This window comes from Canis lupus, chromosome 18 (genome assembly GCF_003254725.2).
Source record: "Canis lupus dingo isolate Sandy chromosome 18, ASM325472v2, whole genome shotgun sequence".
NCBI classification, from domain to species: domain Eukaryota; kingdom Metazoa; phylum Chordata; class Mammalia; order Carnivora; family Canidae; genus Canis; species Canis lupus.
In genome coordinates, this window is record NC_064260.1 from 53,281,289 (window position 1) to 53,303,489 (window position 22,201).

Genomic DNA, 22,201 nt, shown 5'->3' on the forward strand with positions numbered 1-22,201 from the left:
GAGATCATATGGTGTTTACCTTTCTCTACTTTAGTTAAAACTTAGTATGATGTCCTCAAGGCCCATCCATATTATTGGAGATGGCAAGATTGCTTTCTTTTTTATGGCATATAATATTCCACTGAATATAGGCACCACATTTTTTGTTTCCAGTCATCCATTGATGAACATTTAGGTTACTTCCATATCATGGTATTTGTGAATAGGGTGCATTGACCATGGGGGTGCATATGTCTTTTTGAGTTACTGTTTTCATTTCCTTCAAGTAATTACCCAGGAGTGGAATTGCTGGATCATGGTGGTTTCATTTTAATTTTTTGAGGACCCTCCATACTGTTTTTCATAATAGTTGTACCAGTTAAATTCCTGCCAACAGTAGATAAGTGTTGCCTTTTTGCCACATTCTTGCTGACACTTATTATTTCTTTTCCTTTTGATAAATATTCATTTTGATAGGTATGAGGTAACATCTCATTATGGTTTTTATTTTCATTTTCCTGGTGATTATTGATGGCGAGCATCTTTTCATGTACCCATTGGCCATCAGTATATCTTTCTTGGAAAAATGTTTAGATCCTCTGGCCATTCTTTTTTTATTTTTTATTTTTTTATTTATGATAGTCACAGAGAGAGAGAGAGAGAGGCAGAGACACAGGCAGAGGGAGAAGCAGGCTCCATGCACCGGGAGCCCGATATGGGATTCAATCCCGGGTCTCCAGGATCGCGCCCTGGGCCAAAGGCAGGCGCCAAACCGCTGCGCCACCCAGGGATCCCCTCTGGCCATTCTTTAATTGGATTATGGGTTGTTAGTTGTTTTTTATTTTTGGCTGTTGAGTTGTATGAATTCTTTATATAGTGTGGCTATTAACCCCTTATCTGATAAGTGATTTTCAAATATTTTCTCTCACTGATAGGTTGCTTTTTCATTCTGTTAGTGTTGTTTTTTTGTTTTTTTTTTGTTTTTTTTTTTTGCTGTGCAGCTTTTTAGTGTGATGTTGTTCCACTTGTTTAGTTTGGCTTTTGCTGCCTTTGCTTTTGTTGCCAAGTCCAAGAAATCATTGAGACCTGATGTCAAGGAGCTTACCACCTATGTTTTCTTCTAAAATTGTTGGATCCAAAAAAAAAAAAAAAAAAAAAATTGTTGGGGTTTCAGGTTTTGGGTTCAAGTCTTTGATCCATTTTTTTTTTTTCTTTGATCCATTTTGAATTAATTTTTGTGTGTGGTGTAAGAAAGTGGTCCAGTTTCTTTCTTTGCATGTAGCTGTCCTGTTTTCCCAGTACCATTTATTGATGAGACTGTCCTTTCCTCATTGTATATTGCTGGCTTATTTGTCATAAAAGTCAATGATCATATAGGTATAGGTTTATTTCTGGGAGAATAGAAAGCTCTTTTGTTTATCCTCTTTCTCTTTTTTATTTAGTCTCCTTAATTCTAAACATTCTCCACTGGCTTTCTGAGAAAGGATAGAATGGATGTGTGGGAAATACCTTTTTTTGAGTTCTTATAAGTCCGAGGATATTTGAATTTTACCCTAGAATTACAGGATAGAAATAACTTTCTTTCAGAATTGAGGGCATTGTTTCATTGCTTTCCAGCATCCAGTGTTGCTGCTGAAGTCCCACACCATCTGATTCCTGATCCTTTGTATGTGACTTTTTTCTCTCTGAAGCTTTTAAGATCTTCTTATTCTTGGCATGAATTTTCATGGTAATGTACCTTAATGTGGGCTTTTTCTTCATTCTTTATAAAGGCATCTCCTCAGAAAGAGAAGATGTTGCAGCTGTTGCAACCAAGAAAAAACAGGATACTGTTAAAAAAGCAACATTCAGAAAACAAAAGCTCGGAAATGAACACTATGTCAGTAAAATTGGGAACTTCAGTAGAGAAAGAGCTGGACACTAAATTGGAGAAAATCTCCCTGGCGGGCTGAATGAAAGGACAGAGCAGAAGACAGACCAGAAAGAGAGAGTGAAGCAGAGACAAAAGAGCAGGGTGGGGCAGGAGAGTGAAGAGCAAAAAGGGAAGAGAGGAGCAGGAGAATGGGAGGGCATAGCAAACAAGGAGAAGTTAAGCATCAGTTCAGGAGAGGTTGCACCTGTTAATAATGAGGGGGGGTGTTTTAGTAAAAGGTAATAGAAAATGGAGGGAAAAGAAATTAGAAAAGGAATAATATAAGATGATGTTTTAGAATTGAAGGACATAAGTTTTTGTCTCTTCTGCTAATAGCTTTTCTCAAAAGTCTGGTGTCCTTGGCCATATGTATTTAAGAATGAGCTGTTAAAAATCTGGGGGGAACGCCTGGGTGGCTCAGCAGTTGAACATCTGCCTTTGGCTCAGGGCATGATCCCCGAGTCCTGGGATCGAGTTCTGCATCTCCCCGTATGGAGCCTGCTTCTCCTCCTGCCTGTGTCTCTGCCTCTCTCTGTGTGTGTCTCTCATGAATAAATAAATAAGATCTTAAAAAAAAAAAAAAATCTGACTGGGACCTTTGAAGAGAGGGTGGGCCTTGTGTACTGGTTTGGGTCACAGTGAGGTGACTGGACAAGACTATTTGGGTATTTTGTTGCAACCCCTGAATGTCTGTATTTGCAGCCTATTCTTGGGCTGTCAGTTTCCCCAAAGAAGAATTCTTTAAACTCCTGCCTGGATGGGTAGAAGCTTGCTATGGCTCCCATAGGATGAGAGGCTAAGGAGTCTCACTGTGTAGACTTTGACCTAAGTACCCATTTCCAGTAAGGTAGGGGACTTACCTTCTTCCTGTCGGCTGAGTTTTATATAAAGGTCTTAATTCTTTCTGATTCATTTCCTCCAGATAGTACACTTCTCATCTTCTGTGGGGACAGATAGAGGATTTGGAGTGCAGGGAGGGAGCAGGATCTGGGAGTGTAGTATTCTCTCCAAAGACTTGGAACCATTTCTTTAGTTGTTAGCCCCACTCCCTTACCCTCTCCTTCATGGTGACCAGGGCTTCTAATTTCTGAGCCTTTTGGGGACTGCTGAGAGAATCCACTTGTTTCTTTTTGGTCCCTGCTTGTCACAGATAAGGCAGAGAAAGCCAAAACCTGAGATAGTTTTTCACTTGTCGGTTTTCCTTCCAGAGTGTTGACAACTCTTCTTTGTTGCCATATCATTTCTCATCTTCTTTGTCCTGAGTTCATAACTTTTAACTTTAAACTTCATTTTGCGGGGATCCCTGGGTGGCGCAGCGGTTTAGCACCTGCCTTTGGCCCAGGGCGTGATCCTGGAGACCCGGGATCGAATCCCACGTTGGGCTCCTGGTGCATGGAGCCTGCTTCTCCCTCTGCCTATGTCTCTGCCTCTCTCTCTCTCTCACTGTGTGCCTATCATAAATAAATAAAAGAAAAAAATTAAAAAAAAATAAACTTCATTTTGCTATATTTTTAGTGAGAGGCTTCATGAGGACATAGAGGTGAATGTACATAGAAATACTGACCTTAGAGAATTTGTTCATTTTGTCATTTGCGTGGCACTCTTGGTCTAGTACTCCTCTTGCTGCCAGAGATAGAGTAGTACAAACCTTCATGCCCTTCTGGAGAGTAAATTCCAGTAGTGAATTATCAAGATAAGTAAAGGTATAGCATGTTAGATAGTGAGATAGGTTAAGGAGAAATATTTTAAAGTTACGGGGTAAGAAGAATTGTGGGGAAACTTGTAATCTTTTGAGGTAGGCAGTCGGGAAGGCTTCTTTGGGAAGCCATTTGAGTAAAGGCCATAAAAAATGAGGGACGGGAATGTGCATTTATTTGGGGGGAGAAACTTATAGGCGGAAGGAGGAGTTGGAACAAGGGCTCTAAGGCAGCAGTGTGTGCAGCATATTTGAGGAAGAGCCAGGAGTGCCAGTGTGGCTGGATCTTACAGCAAGGGATTGGCTTTTCTACTATGAGGTTGGAGGGTTTTAAGCAGAGGCATCATGTGATCTAACTGACCTCATAGCAGAGCCATCATGGCTGCTGTACCGAGAGTAGTCTGGGGGACAGCAAAGGCCAAGGCAGGAGGACCAGTTAGGAAGCTGTTGTAATTTTCCAAGCCACATGGAAGCTGTGAGTGGTTGGATTCTGGGTTTGCTAATGAATTGGGATCTGGGTTATGAGGCAGAGGAATAACAGATTATTTTAAGGCTCATGGCTCTCCAAGCTTTTGAAACTATAGAACTTTGGTCTCATAAATAGCATTGAGTCTATTGAATGAATTCTTAGCTAAACAGTAGCTGTAGACATACTTTAAATTATTTTAACTAACAAACCATTAACTCTTCTTTTTTAAAGCTCTTCACAGAATATGGTCGTCTGGCAATGGATGAAATTTTCCAAAAACCCTTCCAGGTAGAATGCTAACTATAAATGTAATTCATGTCTTTTGTTTTATTTTTGTTGTTGTTTTTTATTTTTTAAAGATTTATTTATTTATTTATTCATTCATGAGAGACACAGAGAGAGGCAGAGACACAGGCAGAGGGAGAAGCAGGCTCCATGCAGGGAGCCTGATGAGGATCTTGATCCCGGGACTCCAGGATCACGCCCTGGGCCAAAGGCAGGCGCTAAACCGCTGAGCCACCCAGGGATCCTGAGAGTATTTATTTTAGAGAGAGGATGCATGCAAGTTGGGGAAGGGCAGAAAGGGAGAGAGAGAATCTCAAGCAGACTCCTTGCTGAGTGGGGAGCCCCACATAAGCCTTGATCTCACAACCCTGAGATCATGACCTGAGTCAAACCAAGAGTTGGACCCTTTTTTTTTATTTTAATATTTTTTATTAAGGGCTATAAAAATATCCAGAAAGATAAATAAATGTGATGCAATGATATATGTCCTACTATGAAGAACTTTCAGTACATTATTTTTCTTCACAATGGCCTTCAAATCACAGGAGGCAGTGATTCCGTGCTATTTCCTCTTCTTTTATTACACACTGCAGAATTTCTGAATCAGTATCCTGCCCTTAGTCTTCTCATTTATAAATCAAATTCATTTTCAATCCATTGTTTAGAGGGAGCGTATTTTCTTCTGTTCCACAAAGAGGACTTTTGTTTTCACAATTGGGTCATAATGTAAGAGAGTGAGTTTCTCCCGTAGTTGGCTTCTCTTAGTGTTGAAGGAGTAACCTGTTCCAGCTTGGCTCAGCATTTTGACCAGAATGGTTTTTGACTTGCTCTTGGCAAAGGTGACCGTGGACAGGAACATGGTGACAACACCCCCGCAGTCTCCGAAACGGGCCCAAAATCGCTCCCAAGAGTTGGATCCTTAACCAGCTGAGCCACCCAGGCACCTCTTATGTCTTTTTTTAGTTCAGAGGTCAGCAGACTGCAGCCCACAGGCCAGATCAGGCTAGCAACCTGTTTTTATATGACCTGTGAGTTAAGAATGGTTTTTATGTTTTTAAGTGTTTGAAATCAGAAGAGTGATACTATTTCATGCCATGTGTGAATTAGCTGTGGACACTAACATTTAAATTTAGATAAAATGTTATTGGAACACAGCTACATTCATTTGTCCATAGCTGCTGCTTGTTACCACAGTCTAAAATACTTATTCTTAGGTCCTTTACAAAAGAGTTTTCTGGCCCCTGCTTTAGCTAATTGTTTCACAAGGATGAGAATGCATAGTAATCTCAATAACATTAAAGGAGTTTTAAGTATTACTATTTAATTTAGTTTTCCTTTCTTTTTTTTTTTTTTTTTTTTATTTATTTATGATAGTCATACAGAGAGAGAGAGAGAGGCAGAGACACAGGCAGAGGGAGAAGCAGGCTCCATGCACAGGGAGCCCGACGTGGGATTCGATCCCGGGTCTCCAGGATCGCGCCCTGGGCCAAAGGCAGGCGCCAAACCGCTGCGCCACCCAGGGATCCCTTAGTTTTCCTTTCTAACATTAAAAGTAGATCTGATTTTATGGTTAGCTGGTACCCTGTTATTTTCTTGTCCTTTACCACATTTTTCATACTTGCCTTCAGAGCAGAGCCTTGAATTTAACATCTCCTCAATCTCTTCCTTCTGCTCTTATCAACCCATGGGAACAAAAATAGCCAATAGGATATATTCATCTTACATTTGACTTATACATGTCCTTCTAGTGTTTATAAGGTTTCTTTTTTTTTTTTTAATTTTTATTTATTTATGATAGTCACACACAGAGAGAGAGAAGCAGAGACACAGGCAGAGGGAGAAGCAGGCTCCATGCAGGGAGCCTGATGTGGAACTGAATCCTGGGACTCCAGGATCGCGCCCTGGGCCAAAGGCAGGCGCTAAACCGCTGCGCCACCCAGGGATCCCCAGTTTATAAGGTTTCTAAGAAGAAACCTTTACAGAAGAAATAAATCCTTCACAATTTTTTGCCTCCTTTGAAGAAGCTGGCACTAAAGAAATATTTCAGCTGTTTTTTTTTTTTTTTTTTTAAGATTTTATTTATTTATTCATGGGAGACACAGGGGGGGGGAGAGAGAGAGAGAGAGGCAGAGACACAGGCAGAGGGAGAAGCAGGCTCCATGCAGGGAGCCTGATGTGGAACTCAATCCTGGGACTCCAGGATCACGCCCTGGGCCAAAGGCAGGCGCCAAATCGCTGAGCCACCCAGGGATCCCTCAGCTGTTATTTTGAAAATGCATTTATGCAGCTTTATAATATGTTCTTCTCTTTTCCTAAATAGACTCTAATGTTTCTGGTTCGAGACTGGAGTTTCCCTTATGAATACAACTATGGACTACAGGGAGGAATGTCCTTTTTGGATAAGCGTCTACAGGTTAGTAGAAATATAATTCTGAGGAATTACCTACAAGGAAAGTAGTGATAACTTTCTAATTTGCCTTTAGCCATAGTATTTAAAGCAGAGTATGGAAAATTATATTAAGTGTGTTAAATATTTAGGCATATTACCACACTGCTAGTATTCATGTAGGAGCGCAGAGCCTGGGTATGTAGTGCACAGGAATTGCAAGGAAGGACTCTGGCTTCAAAGGACTTTTGAAGGACTCCTGACTGGCCCAAACTTTGCTTGTGGTTTCCGTTTCACATTTTGCACCAGGTTCTATGTGTGTCTTTAGACTGGTGTATTCAGAACTTTAGTTCTGTTGTTGTTCTTCAAAATTCTCACTAGTTTTGGGGTAGATATAAACAAGCTTAACCTGTTCTCCAAAATTAAGGACAGGAGTCCTTTGTCGATCACTACTAACTTATTAGATCTTCTTCATGCCCACAAACCTTCCCTTGTTCTTCTGAAATATTGTGCAATACTCTTTTTTTTTTTTATTTATTCATGAGAGAGACAGAGAAAGAGAGAGAGAGGCAGAGACACAGGCAGAGGGAGAAGCAGGCTCCATGCAGGGAGCCTGACGTGGGACTTGATTCCGGGACTCCAGGCTCATGTCCTGGGCCGAAGGCAGGCGGTAAACAGCTGAGCCACCCAGGGATCCCCTATACTCTTTTTTAAAAAACTCTATAGTCCTGTTCTTTGATAGCTATAGAAGCCAAACCACGGTTAATCAAATGGATGCATTTATTGCTTCTAGGGTTCTGAGTTTTCTCATTGGACAAAACAGGTGGCTATAATCCATCAGAGTTGGGAAATCTTTCCTTTGTCCTATACTAGTGGTTCCTAGTGAAGAAAAACAAATGGCCCTTTGTAAATTGGTCATCTTTGGCAGGTAAAAGAACATCAACATGAAGAAATTCAGAATGTCCGAAATCACATTCACTCATGCTTCTCCAATGTCACCTGCTTTCTTCTACCACATCCAGGACTCCAGGTGGCCACAAGCCCTGACTTTGATGGGAAATTGAAAGGTATGTTACAAATGATGTTATTTTAGACCTGTGATTCCATCTTTGGAATTAAATAGTGACCAAAAATTGTCAGTTATAACTTCAGCTAATGCTAATGCTTGAGAAGAATAGCATGTTCTCTTAGAGAGAATGGTATTTAGAGTCCACTTCAGTTTCTGCTTCTGTCTTACCGTGAGACCATTAGAGTTTACCTTAATTTTTCCATTTGAAATGGTGGTGGTAATATTCATTAATGAGCTTTGTAAGAGGCATGTTGTGATTGTTGGTGTACAAGAGATAAAAGCGCTAAATGAAGGAGCACTAAACATTGGTCAGCTGATACTTATCAAGTACAGTTAACTTCCCAAAGAAAGGTAAGGTGATGCACAGCATGGCTATGTGTTTTTATCTTCTTTGTGATTAGCACAGAGCCTATTACTGAGTCATGTGTGAACATCAGGACTCTTGGATTCCTAATGTTTATCTTATTTTCCAATTTATCTTATTTTCGTTCCTTATTCATTAAGACCTTAAGTCATTTAATACTTAGCCCTCAGTTTACACTTGTGAAACTAGCACTTTGTTTTGTTTTTATTATTTATTTATTTATTTATTTATTTATTTATTTATTTATTCATTCATTCATTCATTCATTCATTCATTCGTGAGAGACACAGAGACCTAGGTAGAGGGAGAAGCAGGTTTCTGCAGAGAGCCTGATGTGGGACTTGATCCCAGGACCCTGGGATTCAGATGCTCAACCACTGAGCCACCCAGGTGCCCTAAACTAGCACTTTGCTTTATAAACTTAGCTGTTCAGGTTCCCGCAAAGTAGCAATAAAAATAGCTCCCATTTCTGGAGGCTCTGCTATACTCCCCGCCGTCCATCTGTTGGGGCTTCTGTAACAGTGCCATATTCTGGGTGGCTTATAAACAACAGAAATCTAGTTCTTATGCTTCTGGAGGCTAGAAGTCCAAGGTCAGGGTGCCAGCATGGTCAGGTGTCTTTCTGCTATTAGACTTCTGGTGGTATCCTCGTGTGGTGGAAGGGCTAGGGAACTGGGTCTCTTTTATAAGCCTGCTAGTGCCATTTACAAGGGCGCCAGCCTCATGGCCTAATCACCTCTTAGAGGCCCCACCTGCTAATACCATAGCCTTTAGGGGTTAGGGTTTCCACATACACATTTAGTGGGGATGCAAACATTCAGACACAGGAGCACCAAGGCTGTACTGGTTTACCTTCCTACGTCATGTTCCCAGTGCTTCCATAAGCTGGTACCATCCTTTCCTTTCTCTGACAAATGAAGAAACTGGCTTAGGAAAGTTTAGGAACTGCTCAAAGCACTCTGCTAATGAGTGTGGGGGGCAGAGATTCACATCTGTTTTTTTTTTTTTTTTGTCCCAAGGTCATAGTGAGCTAAAATAGATGGTCTGTTATTTTAGGGAAATAATTTAGAGGGTTTAAAATGCTTAGTTTCCCGGAGAACTTGCCTTTTGAAGTGGGAGGTTTTCATAACCTTGTATTAAATATAAAATACATAATTTTCTATTTATTTGACTTATTTGATCCAAGAATGTTAATATACTTCAATTTAAGATTACATTCCAGCTGGCCTTCACGTTGCAGAAAAAACTGAGTTTGAGAGACTTACCTTTACTTTCTCTTTGGTCACTACATGATATTTTTATGTGGTTGGCAGCTTTCCTGAACAGGAAACTTCCAGAGTCTATTAGATGGCAATTCAGAAATCCAAGTGTGGGGTCTGGATTTTGAGAAAAATCTGCAGAGGCAACACTGGAGCTAGAACTTTTTACTTAAAAGCAGTTGCAAGTGACTTTTCTGAATGTAGTATATTAGAGAAAGTGGAGTGTGTAGGTAATGTGGTCCTTTAGGATTTTACCACTCTTTTTAGAAATACTTTACCAAACCTAAATTCAAGTTTGTTCATCACTGAGAGTGGAGGTGTCCAGGGCTGGATTCCTAAATGAGGATGCTGAGAAGGGGGTGGGTTATCATGACGTCCTTGTGTACTTGCTTCAGGGTGTTCTCAGGTTATCAGCTACAAACATACAAAATGGCATTCCTCTGTATTTTCAAGCATTTTAATGTTTAAAAACATTGTTTTTATAATTTTTATTTTATTCTTTTAAAAGATTTTATTGTATTTGAGACTGAGCAGGAGTCGGGTGAGGGGCAGAGAGAGAAGCAGACTCTCCACTGAGCAGGGGGCCAGGTGTGGGGCTCGATCCAATCACCCTGGGATCATGACCTGAGCCCAAGGCAAATGCTTAACCTACGGAGGCACCCAAAGGCCCCAAAACATTGTTTTAAAATTCACTTTTAGAGATGCCTGGGTGGCTCAGCGGTTGGGCTTTGGTCCAGGGCGTGATCCTGGAGACCCGGGATCGGGTCCTGCATTGGGCTCCCTGCATGGAGCCTGTTTCTCCCTCTGCCTGTGTCTCTGCCTCTCTCGCTCTCTGTGTCTCGAATGAATGAATGAATGAATGAATGAATAAATAAATAAATAAATAAATAAATAAATCTTAAAAAAATTTCACTTTTATTATGTCATTCCAGGAAATAGGAAAAACTTGTTTTCTAACCCCAACTTCTGAAATTGTGTATCACTGTTGGATGTGCATATTGTATCTGTTTCCTAGGACTGCTGTTACAAACCACCATAAACTGGACGGTTTAGGACACCAGAAATTTACTGCTTAAAAATTTAAGAGACCAGAATTGTGAAATCGTGGTGTCAGCATTGATTGCTTCTAGAGGAAGGAGATTCTCTTCTCTGAGGAGAATCTGTCTCCTGCTTCTCTTGTAGCTTCTGAGGTTTGCTGGCAGGCCTTGGCGTCCTTTGGCTTGGAGCTGCGTGTGTCACTCTGGTCTCTTTCATTACATGGCTGCCTTCTTTCTGTGTGTCTCTGTGTGTTCTCTCCTAAGTACACCATTGTTTAGATTTAGATCACCCCGTAATCCAGTATGATCTCAACTAGTTATATCTGTAATTTCCAAGTAAGGTCATGTCCTGAGATTCCAGGAGGACATGCATTTTGAGACGATACTGTTCAGTCCTGTATGTATTTAAAAATTATGGGAAGACCTGAGTGGATCAGTGATTGAGCGTCTGTGTTCGGCTCAGGATGTGATCCTGGGGTCCTGGGATTGAGTCTCACATCGGGTTCCTTGCATAGAGCCTGCTTCTCCTCCCTCTTCCTATGCCTCTGCCCCTCTCTCCATGTCTCATGAATAAAGTGTCTCATAAATAAAATTATTATTATTATTATTATTTTTTAAATTTTTGCTCATTATCAGAAACTGTTTAATAGAATCCTAGGGCTTGCTTTTTTTTTTTTTTTTTAATATTTATTTATTTATTTATTCACTCAGAGAGAGTGAAGAGAGAGGCAGAGACACAGGCAGAGGGAGAAGCAGGCTCCATGCAGGAAGCCCGATGTGGGGCTCGATCCTGGGTCTCCAGGATCACACCCCGGGCTGCAGGCGGCGCTAAACCGCTGTGCCACCGAGGCTGCCCTCATAAATAAAATTAAATAAAATTGGGATGCCTGGGTGGCTCAGCGGTTGAGCCATCTGCCTTTGGCTCAGGGTGTGATCCCGGAGTCCCAGGATCAAGTCCCACATCAGGCTTCCTGGATGGAGCCTGCTTCTTCCTTTGCCTGTGTCTCTGCCTCTCTGTCTTTCATGAATAAATAAATAAAATCATTAAAAAAAAAAGTATGAACAGCTTTCAGCTTTTTTTTTTTTTTAATTTTTAAAATTTATTTATTCATGAGATACACAGAGAGAGGGAAAGAGAGGCAGAGACACAGGGAGAGGGAGAAGCCGGCCATGCATGGAGCCTGACGTGGGACTCAATCCTGGGTTTCCAGGATTATGCCCTGGGCCAAAGGCGGGTGCCAAACTGCTGAGCCACCCAGGGATCCCCGTAAACAGCTTATCAGTAAATATTCAGTGTGCTGATTTTCCTATTGTATTTATAAAATAGGGAACAAATTATGTATAAGGAGCTATTAGTCTCATAATTATGTACTATTTGCTTCCCTTATTCATCATTGAACTTTAAAACACATTTATGGGGTTAAAATCTTACTCTTTTACATGAAAATGAAGTCCCATAGGAAGAAGTACAAATGGTCAGTATATACTCATGAAAATACATGTAGCATCACACTAACTGAGAAAGTGCAAGTTTATTGGTACAAATTCATTGTTTTTATAGATAATTTTCAGAATTTAAAATGTTTATATCCTTTGATCCAGTATTTCACTTTTAAGAAAGTATCTTAAGGAACTGTCCAAATAAGTAGGTAAAAATATATGGCTAATATATTTTTACTGTAGCATTATTATACTAGGGAATAATTAGAAACAACTTAAATGAGTGTTTTTGAAAGATTGGTTAAATTATGGTACATTTGTACTTTTAAAAATTTATTTTAAAAGTTATTTAAAGTCTTTTTTTTAAGAGAGCAGGGAGGAAGGAGAGAGAGAGAATCCCAGGCAGACTCCATGCTTTGTGTGGAGCCAAACACAGGGCTCAGACTCATGACCCTGAGATTATGACCTGAGCTGAAATCAAGAGTCAGATGCTTAACTGACTGAGCCACCCAGGCACCCCTCCCTAGATAGATAGATGGATCTGTGTTTGCATAGATGTGTATGACATACTAAATGTAAAAAAGTTGCATAGTAGCATATGTTGTGTGATCCTATTTATTTAAAAATATATTTATAATTATGTTTTTATTTTTAAAAATTATTTATTTGAGAGAGCAGAGCATGTGAGATCATGAATGGGGGGGTGGTAGGGTTAGAGGGAGAGGGAGGAGAAGCAGGCTGTCTGCTGAGCAGGGAGTCAGACTTGGGGCTTGATCCCAGGACCCTGAGATCATGACCTGAGCTGAAGGCAGACACTTAACTGACTGAGCCACCCAGGTGCCCCTAAATCTTTTATTTTAAAAACAATTATATTGGGCTGCCTGGGTGGTTCAGTCAGTTAGCCGTCTATCTTTAGCTCAGGTCATGATCTCGCGGTCTTGGGATCGAGCTCTGCATCTGGCTCTCTGCTCAGTAGTGGGTCTGTTTCTCCCTCTCCCTCTGTGATCTTTCTCACTTTTGGTCTCTCTCAAATAAATAAATCTTTAAAAAATAATAAAAATTTTTAAATTTGAAAAATAAAAATTTCCTCTTTTGCTTTATTTAAAAATATATTTATATTCTGCCTTGTGTGTCAATTTTAGGAACTATAGTCCTTAGGAGGATTGTTCATAAAGAATTTTTATTAGCTCTGCAAAGGTTTGTGTACTTTTTAGAGGCTTTGCAGAGGACTATTTTGTAATTTTAGGGAACCTTTTAAACAGGGTATTAAAGGATTTTGAGTGAAGCATATATTGGAGCTAAATAGCAAATAGTTGGTGACTTGGAGTATTTGGCAAGTACTTGATTGAGAACCACATAAACTTTATTGTGGGGGACGTAAATAGAGCTGATGTATTTTTCAAAATTAAAGAAAATGCCTACATGTTGTCTCTTCTTAAGTATATACTTGTATGATGACTTAGGTTGAGATCCTGCAAGCCCATTCCATATAACCCAGAAAAGACAAGAGTAGCTTGAGAGCAGTTAGGGCTAATTTGTAGAAAGACCTTAATGTAATTACTTTAGAACATCTGAATTTAATAAAAGCTACATTTTCTACAAATGTTCTCCTGAATACTCAGGAATTATTTTAGTGATTTTATTTTACGACATATGTATGTGTGTGTATATATATATTTTTTTTTCAAAGAATGACCATTTATTCAGAGGTGAACACTTGCCAAACACTGTCTTAGTTTTGATATAATCGCTGCTCAACTGCTGCTTCCTGTTAGCTAGGTTAGCTCACTTACTTTCTTTCTTTTTTTTTTTTTTTTAATTTATTTATTTATGATAGTCTCAGAGAGAGAGAGAGAGAGAGAGGCAGAGACACAGGCAGAGGGAGAAGCAGGCTCCATGCACCGGGAGCCCGATGTGGGATTCGATCCTGGGTCTCCAGGATCGCGCCCTGGGCCAAAGGCAGGCGCCAAACCGCTGCGCCACCCAGGGATCCCAGGTTAGCTCACTTTCGAGACCCCTTTGATCAGACACAGATGACTGTGTCACACCATAAAGACAACTGTCATCTACATATTTTCTAGAGCAGAGATACCAAATGCAGTAACCCCTGAATTGTTTGGCTAGAAATTTAACAGAAGAGTTGTAGGGCACAATCTTCTTTGAAACCATGAGATTTTAAGATTGTCAGAAGATAATTCCTACCTATTCTGAGTCTAAAACTAGTGTTTTGGTATAGCCTTCAATAAAAGCATTAATAGTGGAGGATGTGTTAAATCTGGATAAAACCGAGTATTGGCAGGGATCCCTGGGTGACTCAGCGGTTTGTTTGGTACCTGCCTTTGGCTCAGGGCATGGTCCTGGGGTCCCTGGATCAAGTTCCACATTGGGCTCCCTGCATGGAGCCTGCTTCTCCCTCTGCCTGTGTCTCTGCCTCTCTCTCTCTGTGTGTCTCTCATGAATAAATAAATCTTAAAAAAAAACAAAACCAAACAAACAAAAAACTGAGTATTGGAACAATCTGTGGTTTCTAGATTATGCCAGTTCCTGAGTGAAATATTTTTGAAGCTCTTAGTCTTTCAGTATGATAAAAGTTGAAACCATAAAAACAGGCTTTTTTTTTTTTTTGAATAGGTAATACATTCACATGTTTAAAATCCCAAAAAGGATTAGAAAGTATTTAGTGAGAAATTAGTCTGTCTTCTATTTTTTTTAGGCTTCCAGAGTTTCTTGAGGATGTGCAAGCAAATATGAATATATACAGAATAGCATAGTATGTACACTATTTTATTGTCTTTCACTCTAAGTTATAAAGAATTTATCCCACTTTTTTCTTGAAATTTTGTAGTTTCATTTTTCACATTATAATTTATGATCGAGTTTAGATCCATCTTATTTTCTGAGTGGCTACCCATTTGTCCCTAAAGTATTTATTGAATAGTCCAACTTCCCCCACTGGTTGAAATGTCACCTTTTGCCTATATTAAGCCACTAATCAATGTGTAATATGGGGATTAATCCCTTTTTAAAATTGGTAAAGGCCGTACTTTGGCGCCATCCTGAGGAGATACAGAATTAAGTCTGGATAGGAGATTGGTACCCATTTACTTAGGTAGGACAGATTTAAAAAAAACCCCAATTTTTTCAATGTCATGAGATCTTATAATCAGTTATTTAAGATGGGATGGGAATTGGTGGACATGAAAAGTACGTGTTACTATTTAGAGAGAAATACCATGTGGATTTTAATTTATGAGGCGTAAATAAATTCTAAGTAGATTACAGACTTAAATTATAAAAATTAAAGCATGGGGGAAAATTTAATTTTATTAGATCTCTGGAATTGAGGAAGAACTCTTTAAAATTATGAAGAATAAGATTGTCAGGGAAAAGTGATATAGATTTGAATACTTAATTTTATGCCTATTTAAAAACAAACTGGAGAAAATGTTTCAGTGATTATAGTACACATTAGGATAGCATTTTTGTGTGTGTGTGTGTGAAGAGTGACTATATTATAAGATACAGGTCCCTGGTAAAGGAAAAGGAAATTAGCTGATGAACCAGTATGGGAGAAAGTTTGGTCCAGCTAGCAATAACAGATATGAAAGAAAATTAAAATAATGAGCTACTGTTAAATTTTAAAATGTACTATTAGGTATCCAAAAGAATGCAAAAGTATTGTGTATATAAAAGAATACCTAGAACTTATATAGATAAGGTGTAAAACCTCAGGGTGCCCGTGTGGCTCAGTTGATTAAGTGTCTGCCTTTGCTTGGGTCATGATCCTGGGGTCCTGGGATCGAGCCCTACATTGGGCTCCCTGCTCAATAGGAAGTCTGCTTCTTTCCCTCTGCTCCCCCTCCTGGCTCATGCTCATTCTGTCTCTCATTCTTGTTTTAAAATAACTAAAGTCTTTTTAAAAAGTACAGAATGTCAGGGCACCCAGGTGGTTCAGTGGTAAGCATCTGCCTTTGGTTCAGGGCGTGATCCTGGGGTCCTGAGATTGAGTCCCACATCAGGCTCCCCACAGGGAGCCTGCTTCTCTCTCTGCCTGTGTGTGTCTACCTCTCTCTCTGTCTTTCATGAATAAATAAAATCTTTAGAAAAAAGTATAAAATGTCCAATGGAATATTACTCAGCCATTAGAAATTACAAATACCCACCATTTGCTTCAACGTGGATAGAACTGGAGGGTATTATGCTGAGTGAAGTAAGTCAATCGGAGAAGGACAAACATTATATGTTCTCATTCATTTGGGGAATATAAATAATAGTGAAAGGGAATATAAGGGAAGGGAGAAGAAGTGTGTGGGAAATATCAGAAAGGGAGACAGAACATAAAGACTCTTAACTCTGGGAAACGAACTAGGGGTGGTGGAAGGGGAGGAGGGCGGGGATGGGGGGGAATGGGTGACGGGCACTGAAGGGGGCACTTGACGGGATGAGCACTGGGTGTTATTCTGTATGTTGGCAAATTGAACACCAATAAAAAATAAATTTATTATTAAAAAAAGAAAAAAGTATAAAATGTCATATAAACATCATAAACATATTACCCGACTTAATATCTAGAACCAGAATTGGCAAATTTTTTCTGTAATGGACCAGATAGTAAATATTTTAGGCTTTGTGGACCATATTAATTACTCAGCTTTGCTATTGTAGCTAGAAAGCAGCTGAAGACAATGCGTAAATGAAGACATGGTTGTGTTTCAACAAAACTGTATTGACAATTTTAGTTAGCAGGCCATAATTTGCCTAAGGGTTGTAGTTTGCCCATTCTGTTGTCTAGAACATTACCAGTACTATTTCTTATACCTATGTGGTTCTTCCCTATCCCATCTCCCTCCTGCCTCCCACAATAATAACCACTATTCTAAATTGTGCTTATTTTGCCTTTGGATTTTTTTTTTTAAAGATTTTATTTGCTTATTTATTTAAGAGAGAGTGAGTGTGTGAGAGAGCACGAGTAAGGGGAGCACGAGTAAGGAGAGGGGCAAAGGGAGAGGGAGAAGCAGACTCCCTATTGAGCAAGGAGCCTGATACAGGGCTCTATCCCAGGACCCCGGGCTGAAGGACGCTTAAATGACTGAGCCGCCCAGGTGCTTTGCCCTTGAATTTTTTAAAAAAATCATTACTTGTGTTTGAATCAGTCTGTTGATAAGTTTTTAAAATTTTGAACTTATAAAAAATAGTATGTGGCCAACTTGTATTTTCATTGAGTGTTTGATTTCTTTTTTTATTTAAAACATTTTTAAGGATTTATTATTATTATTTTTTTAAAGATTTTATTTATTTACTCATGAGAGGCAGAGGCAGACAGAGGGAGAAGCAGGCTCCATTCAGGAAGCCCGATTTGGGACTCTATCCCAGGACTCCAGGATCATGCCCAGAGCTGAAGGCAAATGCTAAACCACTGAGCCACCCAAAGTCCCCAGGATTTATTTATTTTAGAGAGAGAGCCTGCAGTCAGGGTGAGGGGTAGAGGGAGAAGGCAAGAAAGGATCTCAAGTGGACTCTGTGGTAAGTGGGGAGCCCAACGTGGGGCTTGATCTCATGATCTCATGACCTGAGCCAAAAATCAAGAGTCGGGTGCTCAACTGACTGAGCTACCCAGACACCCCTTAGTGTTTTATTTCTGAGATTATCTGTATTACAGTGTGTAGTTTAGTTCACTCATTTTCATTGTAGTATAATTATGGCTTCCGTGAATATAACAGAGTTTATTCTTGATGGAATGTGAACTTTTCCAGTTCACATTGCTATTATGAACATTGCTGCTGTGGATATTCTAGTTTATATAGGTATATGGGAGTCTCCCAAGGGTATGTGCTTTAAAAGCAGAATTGCTGGATATTAGAATTTGTATATTTTTAAAAAAGATTATATTTATTTATTCATGAGAGACACAGAGAGGCAGAGACATAGATAGAGGGATTTGATCCCAGGACTCCACGATCATGCCCTGGGCTGAAGGCAGACCTCAATCACTGAGCCACCCAGGCATCCCAGAATTTGTATATTTTCACGTTTACTGTATAACGCTAAATTGTTTTCTGAAATGATGCTTCCAATTTATGTTTTCTTCATCAGTGTATAGAGAAATTCCCATTGATTCATATCCTAGGCAATGCTCAGTGTGATCAGACATCTAGTTTTTGCCAAATTAGTGATATAAAATAGTATGTCATTGTGGCATTAAATAGCATTTCTTTGGTTACTAATAGGATTAAATATCTTTTCCTATATTTATTTACATTCATGCTTTCTTTGCTCTGCAGTTCCTATTCATGCCTGTTAAGTTTTAGATTGGGTTTGTCTTTATCTGCAGTGTATAGATCCTCTATGTGTATTTTAAGATAGAAACCTTTGTTAGTTGTATGTTACAGATATCTTCTCCCATCTTCTGTCTTTTTTTTATGGTGCCTTGGTTTTAATGTGGTTAAATTCATTCACGTTTGATTTTATGTATTGCTTGAGTCTTGTTTTAGAAAATCCTTTCCTTTCTCCAGAAATATACCTACATACAGGTGCTTCTACTTATTTTAACATTTAAAAAAATGAACAATAGAAAAGCAAATGGATGATGAGTAGTAATTGCTAATGAATTCAAGTGGGAGTGTGAAGGTATGGCAAGGGAGAGAGGACTTGAGGCTTTGATAATTTGTTTTTTTGATGACTGTATTAGTAAAATTCCTTAAAAATGAGATTTCTTGAAAGGCTATCAAGTAGACTAAATCCCCCAGGATGAAAACCAGGGGAAGGATATTCTCCACTTTCTGTTCTGGACTAAGCAGCTCTTAATCACGAGGACAGAAGGGAGGAGACAGTAAAGATACGTGCAGACAGAGGTCATGGGCGGCAGAAGGTGCCAGACACAGTTGGGACCTTCCCTCCCCTCACTTTGAACTGGCAGATGTTGAAACATTTTATACTCCGCTTGGTTGAACAAGTCTGTCTAGCTGACTGTTTTCTTCTTCATGGTCTTGTGAACAGATATTGCCAGTGAATTCAAAGAGCAGCTTCAAACCCTGATACCATTTGTATTAAACCCAGCTAACTTAATGGAGAAGGAGATCAATGGCTCCAAAGTCACCTGTCGGGGGCTACTAGAGTATTTTAAGGTAAATATGGGTTTTAATTGTCAGAATATTTGACTTTTGGTAAAACTGATCTAGGTTGTAAACTAACTTGAATTTTACTATTTTAAAGCTTAGGGATGATTTTCATGGGGGAGATATTGAGAGGCATTTTCAGAGCCTTCAGTGTCCTTCCAGGAGTGGGCCACTGGGTGGCAGTATCGGTCTAAGAACCAAATGGATGTTCTTTGCACTTTCTTAGAGGAGTAATTACTGTGGCTAAAGGAAGATTGTTCCTCAAGGAAGATGGTGTGGACAGGAGGTGGTTAGGAAGTTGCTGTGAGTAGGAGGAGACGGCACCTAGATGTGACACGACTACCTCAAGGCGGATGGTCACTGTGCCCACAGGTAGTGGTGAGGCCAGTGTGCATGGGGAATCTGGTGGGACTCCTAGCCTTGGTAGTCTCGTGCTGCTTGAGAACATATTTAGTTAACTAAAAATGCTAACATGCACTCAAAGGTGTGTTGTGTTTTGCTAATTCCTGGGTGTTGATCTAGGTCTTTAGGAAAATGCAGTTGTATAGTTACTTTCTGTAACTTAAAGTATGATTAAATGTGACAGAATCACATTTTTCATGAGTGTTTTTGTTTCTATTATAAGGCATATATTAAAATTTATCAAGGAGAAGATCTGCCTCATCCCAAATCCATGCTTCAGGTAAGCAATTCTTTGACATCCTAAATGATACTGTTTGATTACTTACTGACCCATGCACAAGCAGCAGCATCCTTTAAGAAGGGAATGCAGGGTACCTGAGTGGCTCAGTCAGGCATCTGACCCTTGATTTTGGCTTAGGTCATGATCTCATGGTCCTGAGATTGATCCCCTAGTAGGACTCTGCACTCAGCGGGGTGGTCTACTTGAGAATTCTCCCTCTCCCTCTTCCTCTGCCCCTCCCCCCACTCATGCACACGCTCTCTCTCTCTCTCAAAAAAAAAAATAGATTAATCTTTAAAAAAGAAAAAAAAAGGAGAATGCTGTTGCTCTCCCTGCCTGTTAATGCTGAAGTGTGTTAATTTTTAGTACATTTTTCACCATTGTTACTGCCTTCTGGGTGTTAAATACAGAGTTAAAGCAGAAGGGCTCCTCACTGGGACTATATCCCACCAAACATACTGTGGATAGAACAGGCCCAGTTATATATATATATATATATTTTTTTTTTAAACTTTTGTTTATTTATTCATGAGAGACAGGCACAAGCAGAGGGAGAAGTAGGCTCCATGTAGGGAGCCTGACATGGGACTTGATCCAGGGTCTCCAGGATCACACCCTGGGCTGAAGATGGCGCTAAACTGCTGAGCCACCCGGGCTTCCCCAGGCCCAGTTATCTTAAGCAAATTATTTCCCTGTTATCTGCTGTCTACTTTAGTAGAACATGTCCTGACATACTTATTTACTACTTACTGGTCAGGTTTTTTATTTTCAATGACTTTTATTTTCAACATTTTGCTATTTTCAAGATGTCATTTTGATAAAACATAATTTCTGACTTTCTTTTTTTTTTTTTTAAAGATTGTATTTATTTATTCATGAGATACACAGAGGGGGGTGCGGGGCAGAGACATAGGCAGAGGGAGAAGCAGGTTCCACACAGGGAACTTGACATGGGATTTGATCATGGGTCTCCAGGATCATGCTCTGGGCTGAAGGCGGCGCTAAACCGCTGAGTCATCCAGGCTGCCCAATTTCTGACTTTTATGTGCAGAACATAAAGCCGTTTACTGCCAGATATTTATTTCTTTAGTAGCAAAGCATTTTCACAAAGGAAGCTAGAGTTTAAAATGCATATAAAATGTTTTCTCTTTTTTTTGACCCATGTCTATTTCTTAACACTTAAAATTATTTTTTTTCTTCTTTTTTTTTAACACTTAAAATTAAAGCAAAGGGAATGATACTTCCAGAGATTTAATTTATAATAAAGACTTATGTATCAGAACGTTTTTTTTTTTTTGGGCAGAAAATTTGGCGAAAAAGGAATATTTTATCTCATACATTGGGCTATATGGAAACCTAAAAAATGGCAGAAGGATCCTAAAAAAGGAAGAATGGGAGTAGGGTGAGAGGGAATTGGCACTTGGTTATTTGTGGAAGAATGTTAAAGAGAAGGGATTCAGAGTTTATGCTTTCTTTTCTTATTATAAGGCCACCGCTGAAGCTAACAATTTAGCAGCTGCAGCCTCCGCCAAAGACATTTATTACAACAACATGGAAGAGGTATGCCAGGCGTGTGTTTTATTCTGATGTAGCTATAATGTGGGCCTGTGGCTTACGGCAGAAGCCCAGACTGACCTTGTTTAATGAATCTGAAGATGACGAGACAACAAAACTGTGTTCAGCCCCCCCTGGTAATTGGGGTCTTCTGGTTCTTTCCGTTGCTAAGTAAGGCTTTCTTCCAATGCAGTTAATGCCACCCTCCTTATTTCGGTGCACTTTTCAGAGGAAGTAAACTCAGACTTTATTGGTCTTGGTCATCATTTTAAAGTTAATTTCTAATATCTTAAATATTTGGACTTTTTCAGTGTTTTCACTTGTTTTATTGGGCACTTGTTTTCAAAGAGATCTTCAGTATGTTATGTCTTTATTCTTTTTAGGTTTGTGGGGGAGAGAAACCTTATTTGTCCCCAGACATTCTAGAGGAGAAGCACGGTGAATTCAAACAGCTTGCTCTGGACCATTTTAAGAAGACCAAGAAGATGGGTGGGAAGGATTTTAGCCTTCGTTACCAGCAGGAACTAGAGGAGGAGATCAAGGAGCTCTATGAGAACTTCTGCAAGCACAATGGCAGCAAGAATGTCTTCAGCACCTTCCGAACCCCTGCAGTGCTTTTTACAGGCATTGTGATCTTGTACATAGCCTCAGGCCTCACTGGCTTTGTTGGTCTTGAGATTGTGGCCCAGCTGTTCAATTGTATGGTTGGACTGCTGTTAATAGCACTTCTTACTTGGGGATACATCAGGTATTCTGGTCAATATCGTGAGCTGGGTGGAGCAATTGATTCTGGTGCAGCGTATGTACTAGAGCAGGTAAGTGGTGTCAGATGACAAGGCTACAGGTTGATAGGACAGATATCTGTGTTTTTATTGTAGAATATTTCCATTTGCAAGAGTTTCATGGTGAAAGAAGGCATAAGAAGTTTCCCCTGGTCATTTTTTGTTTTTTGAT

General features: G+C 39.7%; 2 protein-coding genes across 5 annotated transcripts in view; one reads left to right on the plus strand and one right to left on the minus strand.

Annotated features, from left to right (window-relative positions):
* ATL3 (atlastin GTPase 3) overlaps positions 1 to 22,201 on the plus strand; it is a 58,530-nt gene that overhangs the window by 30,649 nt on the left and 5,680 nt on the right. For all 4 annotated transcript variants that reach the window (XM_049096435.1, XM_049096436.1, XM_049096433.1 and 1 more), the window contains exons 6-12: positions 4,288 to 4,344; positions 6,662 to 6,754; positions 7,656 to 7,794; positions 18,893 to 19,020; positions 19,637 to 19,693; positions 21,182 to 21,253; positions 21,631 to 22,062. In XM_049096435.1, coding sequence (XP_048952392.1) covers positions 4,288 to 4,344; positions 6,662 to 6,754; positions 7,656 to 7,794; positions 18,893 to 19,020; positions 19,637 to 19,693; positions 21,182 to 21,253; positions 21,631 to 22,062 — 978 coding nt within the window. The remainder of the gene's footprint in view (positions 1 to 4,287; positions 4,345 to 6,661; positions 6,755 to 7,655; positions 7,795 to 18,892; positions 19,021 to 19,636; positions 19,694 to 21,181; positions 21,254 to 21,630; positions 22,063 to 22,201) is intronic.
* Positions 4,748 to 5,243, minus strand: LOC112659310 (39S ribosomal protein L33, mitochondrial-like). The gene has a single exon (XM_035701740.2). It carries the CDS (start codon positions 5,198 to 5,200, stop codon positions 5,003 to 5,005), a length of 198 nt encoding a protein of 65 aa, XP_035557633.2. The 5' UTR covers positions 5,201 to 5,243; the 3' UTR covers positions 4,748 to 5,002.